Genomic DNA, 6,546 nt, shown 5'->3' with positions numbered 1-6,546 from the left:
AAAGCGTGTAAGCTCAGTAGAGAACAACGGTAAGTTGGTGACAATGTGTTTGCTATAGCTGTGATATCTACACAGCGCCTCTTGTTGCCCTTCCCAGTCTTAAATATCATGGTTATGTTTGGGAGACGATCTGTGTGGTAAAGTAAAATTAAGCATATGTCCGTATCAGGACTCTGCACCCATGCATACTTGTACCCGGCTTCCTGTGCATAAAGACAGTATAGGATAACCCTCAAATCTTTTTCCTCCTGTGTGGACTTGAGAGTTACAATCTCCTCTACGGACGTTGTCGTCCCAACAGACATTAGCTTGTAGGCCCTTCATTCCATCACAAGTATCACATTTCTTTCTTTGAGTGAAGAGTTGTAGTCACCACTACTCCATGAAGAAAACAATAGTTCTACCAGCTGTTTCTTGTTCTCATCATTTGTCAGGAAGTTTGGCCAATTCTGTGGTCTTCTCGTTTTCTCACTACTCACAATGAGCTTTTCACCACATCTCCTGCTTTTCCTCTCAGCTCATTTGAAAGAATTTTCTTGGTACAGTACATGTCAGTGCTGAAGACAACATCCAAACTTTTATTCATGCACTTGAAGATTTTCTCGGCTGTTCCTTGGAATATAGCTGGTATGTCTCTGATGTAATGGAAGCAGGCATTCCCATGTTCAATGACTAATGTGTCCTTCACATTTTCAGAGACAAGTAGTGTCTTCAGTGTCTTTGGTCAGATAGTGTAAGCCTTTTGACTTGTCTGTCTTCACCATAAAACCATTTGCTTTGGCCAAACTGAATGGCACTGTTGTCAGAGGGTACATCATGAGCTGACGAAAGTTTAGTGTTTGACCTTCAAGTGTCTGAGATTTAACAAGGAGCTGTAGAGCAATGTTACCTTGTTGTTTGTATTCCACCACTTTATTTTGAGTTTTGCCCAAGCAAAGGTACCAGCCAATGGACTAAAAATGTGATGAAAAATTTGATGGGAAGAGAACCATCTTTCAAAACTTTGAAAGTGGATAACTGATTTGAACAGGTCAAATAAAAGACCAGCTTTATGCACAGTGTTGTGGATGGAGAGAGAACAGTGGGCAGGCAGAGACATGGAACTACATACTTTTGTTGACACTGATCACTTTGGACAAACTTGCCGTTTCCTATCCAGCATAGTTAATGTTGAAATTCACACAAATCAGTCAATGGGCTACTTAGACAATCACTTCCGCTAAATACTGCTCCATTGGTTCCTGTACCTGTGGCGCGGTGGATTAGTGGTGAACACTGTTGTCTCACAGCAAGAAGGTCATGGGCTTGCTTCCCACCTGGTCCTTTCTGTGTGGAGTTTACATGTTCTGTGTGTTGCATGGGTTTAAATTTAATTTAAAAATGCTCCAATCAAATTAAAAACTATGCCACATTATTTGTCTGATCATAAATATTTCAAAAAGGCATATCTATGATTATCTATGACTGAATGTTGTGGAGTTATGGAGTAAAAACAGCTGGAATGATGAGGAATGGTTTCAGTTTGTACAGGGGCCAAAAGTTAAAGTCGCTCCAATTGTGGTAAAAAAAAATGATGCAAATTCTTGTTTGAGCTAATAGGATTAATAAATGGAATAGGTTTGACCATGTTGAATGTTTGGTGTCCACAATAAAGGTCAAACAATGTCAACATCCATTGGATTCATTGGCATAAAACATATGTTTCCCTGTAATATGATAACTAAGCACAACAGACGGTGCAAACTATTCCTTTTTACAACTCTATTTGCTCAAACATGATCAAAAATAAAACAACAGATTGCATATGTGTATTTACTCCTTTAATATATTACACATGTATCAGTTTACAGCCTGTTGGCTTGAGAAAAGTCACAAAAACATTGAAGTATATTTTGAAGTGCATATATATAGAGATGGGTGAATAGAAAAAGCTGGTTGTGTTGCAGGGGAGGGTGGTGGTCAGTGAATTCTTGCTGGGCCTGCAGTCCCATCAAACCCCACCAAAGTGCCGCCCATGAATGGCATCTGGATTTTCATGGATTTGTCAGCTGCCAGGGTTTCCATGGTCTGCAGGTACCGGAGCTTGAAGGCTGATTCAGAATCTCCCATCATCAAAGACGCCTGCTTCAGCATCCGTGCTGCATTAACCTCTCCCTCTGCAGCCATCACCTGAAGAAGGAGATAGTCAATGAAAAGAAGGGTGAATAAATAGGACACAGGGTCAGAGATCATTGCACAGAAAATAAAAAGTGTCCAATTAAGACCTGAAGAAGGAAAAATTGTATTTCTATAGAACTATTCCATCTTTTTTCTATTACCTTTGCTGCCACAATTTTCTGCAGCTGTTGGTCCTTGAAGTTGAGGGTGTTGATCTCCACCCACTGGACCTCAATCCCCCAGTCTTCTGTTGCATAGTCCAGAATGGCCTGAGAGGACAGAACATGTTCATTTTTACATCTGGAGACATGCCCACTCAGTCCAAATGAAGTAAAATGACCAAAATGTCAGCAAAGCAGGATGAAGATATTGAAAACTGACAAATGCCAATGTGATCAGAAAAACAAGAAGGTGCATACTGCTCGTTCTGTGAAATGGTTTATACTTGTCTGATCTGGATCCTACTGCTCACTACAGTAACAGTCAATATAAAATCCTGTGTACCTTCATACTGTCTGTGATCTCCTTGTTGTTCACCAGGATCTCAGACACAGTCTTGGTACCCAGTATGTTCCTCAGAGTGCTCTGAGAGAACAGCTGGGTCGCAGTGTGCACATCTGTGACGTTGGCCATGGCCTTAACTGCGTCTTTGATCCGGTAACAGACCACTGCACGGACCTTCACCGTCACAAAGTCACTGGTCAAAACCTGAAAGCAGCACAACAGGTTTAAAAATAAAATAGAATGCAGAGTACTGAGTGGAATATTTTTGATATAATTCAAAAACAATAGCTAAAAAGTAAATATTTTGGTTAAAAACTGTATCACATAACAGGCTGCAAGATATAATTTGAGTCCTGATGAAGATCTTGATTTGGTGATTTGTTTAACATGAAGTTACAGTATGTGTTCAATGAGTGCTACTATAGTTTGATTGATCTTAGAAATTCTATGAAATCCTAAATTATTGGACGTGTTGATTGTATCTGGTAGTGTGTGTGTGTGTGTGTGTGTGTGTGTGTGTGTGTGTGTGTGTGTGTGTGTGTGTGTGTGTGTGTGTGTGTGTGTGTGTGTGTGTGTGTGTCAGTCATACCTCTTGTGATGGGATGCTTAAGGTGAGGAGTTTTGTGCTGACTTTAATCAAGGTGTCGGTGAACGGCAACATAAACACCAACCCTGTGACATCACAACAACACAAGTTGAAGCCACCGCAAACACAATAATGAGGAAAAACATTTTGAATTTTCTTTGATCAAACGTTTTTGTTGTTATCTGACCTGGTCCTTTGCTTCCTCTCCAAATGTGACCCATTCGATAGAGAACAGCCCTCTCCTTCTGGTGAATGATCTGTGCACAGAGAGAAACCACATTAATGATCACGTCAAACTTTTATTTTAAATCTGCACTGATCCTGTAACCTGACAGTGAGTGATGCTGTCAGCTCATTTTTTAGGAAAAGACCTTGAGATATCAAACACAACATTAAAATTCAAATTAACGTTTTTTCCCCGATGTGCCTTTTAATAAAAAAAAAACAAAAACAATATATAAACATGAGTCCAGCCTCAACATCTGACATGATCAGACCAGCAATTAGTCCTACATCCTGATGACTGTTTAATGACTGTCGATAATCTAAATAATAATAATAATCTTGGCTGTTAAAGTTCAGAAAATGTGTGTTACAGAATGAATTGATCATCAACTGACCTTAAAGCATCTCCATATGGTGAGTGGAAAAGTGAGAACCACCAGCAGGAACGACAGAACGACCATCAGCCAATCACAGCAGCTCATGCTGTCATTTGGAGTCTCCAAGACTGAAGGAAGGAAAACACATTTACACACCAAAATAAATTGAACAGGTTCAGCTCATTGATGAAAGTTCATTTAAGGATGTCAAAAAACATTCAAAGCGTCAAAAAGCCTCAAGTATTGTTTTTAAGTGAGCACGCCTCATGCTCACCTGACCAGTGTTAATGTTTGATGCGATCATTACCTGTTTTATGTTTTTGTCGTTTCATTTCTTCCAGTTCAATTGCATCAATATCCACAATCGTTGTTGAACTCATGTTTTCCTCTTCAGCTGACAGTGGGATTGACTGAAACACCTGCTGGTCACACAAGGAACATTTAGTGATGGTTCATCTATTGTAGACTTTGTGTCTTTGTGCTATGATGTCATAAAGCCTTCTGCTTTATTTGCACTGAGCTTTTCTGCTTTGATGACATAAAGCTTTCTACTTTATTTGCCATGAGCATTTGTGCTATGATGTCATAAAGCTTTATGCTTTATTTGCCATAAAGGCTTTTTCTGAAGATTTCAGAAATGCCATGTAACTGCTGATGCATTACCACTTTATTTCTTTAAAGGAAGCAGCTCTTCTTTTATTTTTGAGGATATAATCCATAAACCAGCCAGATAAGAGGTCACTTCGAACACAATGACATGTAAATGGTAAATGGACTGCATTTATATTTCACTTTTCCATCTGCATCAGATGGTCAAAGTGCTTTACACACTATTGCCTCACATTCACCCCATGTGAGGGTGCTGTCATACAAGGTACTCACTACACACCGGGAGCAACTAGGGGATTAAGGGCCTTGCCCAAGGGTCCTTAATGATTTTCCAGTCAGGCTGGGATTTGAACCAAGAATCCTCTGGTCTCAAGCCCAATGCTTAAAGTTGTGAGTCTCATGAGACCATCATCTCCCCTAAAAGTGAAACCAGCTGGACATAGTAGAGAAGCTTGAATCTTTGACTGGACTGGGTTGCTTGAAGCGAGGACGTTTCGCTTCAAATCGCAGAAGCTTCCTCAGCTAAAATTCTTGCTCTGGTAGTCTGACTTCTGTCTTGACTCTTGTAGAGAAGAATAAACAGAAGCCACAAAAGCTGGAGTTTTAAACCTAACCAGACACCTTCTACCGAGAGGCAGGTTGCTAAGGCTAGTGACTAAACAATAGCTCTAATTAGCACCTATTGTGCTCTAGTTAGCACCCTCCTAATGACAGGGCAGCTGTCCCTCCTAATGATGGAACAGACGCCTCTCCTGATGGCTCCCTTGACAACTCTCCTGATGACATGAATGACTCATTACCATGAACAAAAGACTGAAACTGCTTTGACCTGAGTACCCCATTGTAAACAGGGGACAAAGCGTGTCTTAGACCCCCTCCCCGGTTAAGGCTGGGTTTCAACTGTTTCACATAGAATGCCTCCTTGACCCCTCTCTCAAACCATTTCTTTTTTCTGGCTAAGATTTTAACTTCCTTGTCCTCAAACGTGTGCTTAGTGTCTTTAAGGTGGAGATGAACTGCAGACTGAGGTCCACTGGTGCCCTCTCTGTGGTGCTGGTATAGCCTTTTGTGTAAAGGTTGCTTAGTCTCACCTATGTAGTGTTTGTTACAGTTCCTGTATTGCTTAGTCTCACCTATGTAGTGTTCGTTACAGTTCCTGTAGTCTCACCTATGTAGTGTTCATTACAGGGCATTACAATAGTCCAATCTAGAAGAGACAAATGCATGAATCAAAGTCTCACAGGATGGAACGAATCTTCGCTATATTTCGTAAATGAAAGAAAGCAGTCCTCGTAATATCTCTAATGTGGAGATCAAAGGACAACGTAGGATCAAAAATTACTCCAAGGTTCCTCACTTTATCCGTAATTCTCTGAGCCCACAAGTGACTTCCAATCCTGTCTCCAGGCCGAAACTCCGGACCTTAGTGATAGGGGATTCTATCACCCGCAAAGTCATGTTACAGATGCCGGCTGACATTAAATGTATTCCTTGGGCCAGAGCTCCAGACATTGCATCTCATCTTAGGGTGCTGACACTGCAGAAGGGAAGACAAATGAAGGAACATGACATGAGATATAGTCACATAGTTATTCACGTTGGCACCAATGATATCAGGATGAAGCACTCAGAGGTCACAAAAATGGACATAGAGAGGACTTGTGACCTTGCCAGAAAGATGTGTCGGCATTGATTAATACTCTCTGGTCCCTTCCCCTCCCGGGCTACTGATGAGGCGTTTAGCAGGCTGACATCGTTAAATAGGTGGCTGGCACAGTTTTGTACACAGCAAGGCTTTAGCTTTATTGATAACTGGCCTTCGTTCTGGGGCTGCTGTGGCTTGCTGATGCCGGACGGCCTCCACCCTACTGGGGAAGGCGCCGCCATCTTGTCTGCAAACATAGATAGAGCTCTACAGGGAGGGTAACATTAGGAATCTACAGCAGGCCACGGAGCAAGTGATTAGAGACCCTGCAAGGCTTATGACAAATGTGGGTATGGAATCCATTAGCTTAGTGGGGAAATTAGTGCAGGAAATCCACTATGGTGATTTTCAACAAGGTGAGACTGTGGCCTGCTTCCGTAGTC

At 41.4% G+C, this 6,546-nt stretch overlaps 1 protein-coding gene across 1 annotated transcript; it reads right to left on the bottom strand.

Moving 5' to 3' along the window:
• Positions 1-1,959: 1,959 nt before the first annotated feature.
• On the bottom strand, positions 1,960-3,736 carry LOC117513963 (erythrocyte band 7 integral membrane protein-like). Its single transcript, XM_034174265.1, has 6 exons — positions 3,722-3,736; positions 3,435-3,504; positions 3,251-3,333; positions 2,662-2,865; positions 2,319-2,426; positions 1,960-2,169 (listed from the first exon to the last, which is right to left on the bottom strand). Exons 1-6 carry the CDS (start codon positions 3,734-3,736, stop codon positions 1,960-1,962), a joined length of 690 nt encoding a protein of 229 aa, XP_034030156.1.
• Positions 3,737-6,546: the final 2,810 nt, after the last annotated feature.

The sequence above is a fragment of the Thalassophryne amazonica genome, chromosome 1 (assembly GCF_902500255.1).
Source record: "Thalassophryne amazonica chromosome 1, fThaAma1.1, whole genome shotgun sequence".
Classification (NCBI taxonomy): Eukaryota; Metazoa; Chordata; class Actinopteri; order Batrachoidiformes; family Batrachoididae; genus Thalassophryne; species Thalassophryne amazonica.
Note: the sequence above shows the minus strand (reverse complement) of the source record. Positions and strands in the feature narration are given on the sequence as shown.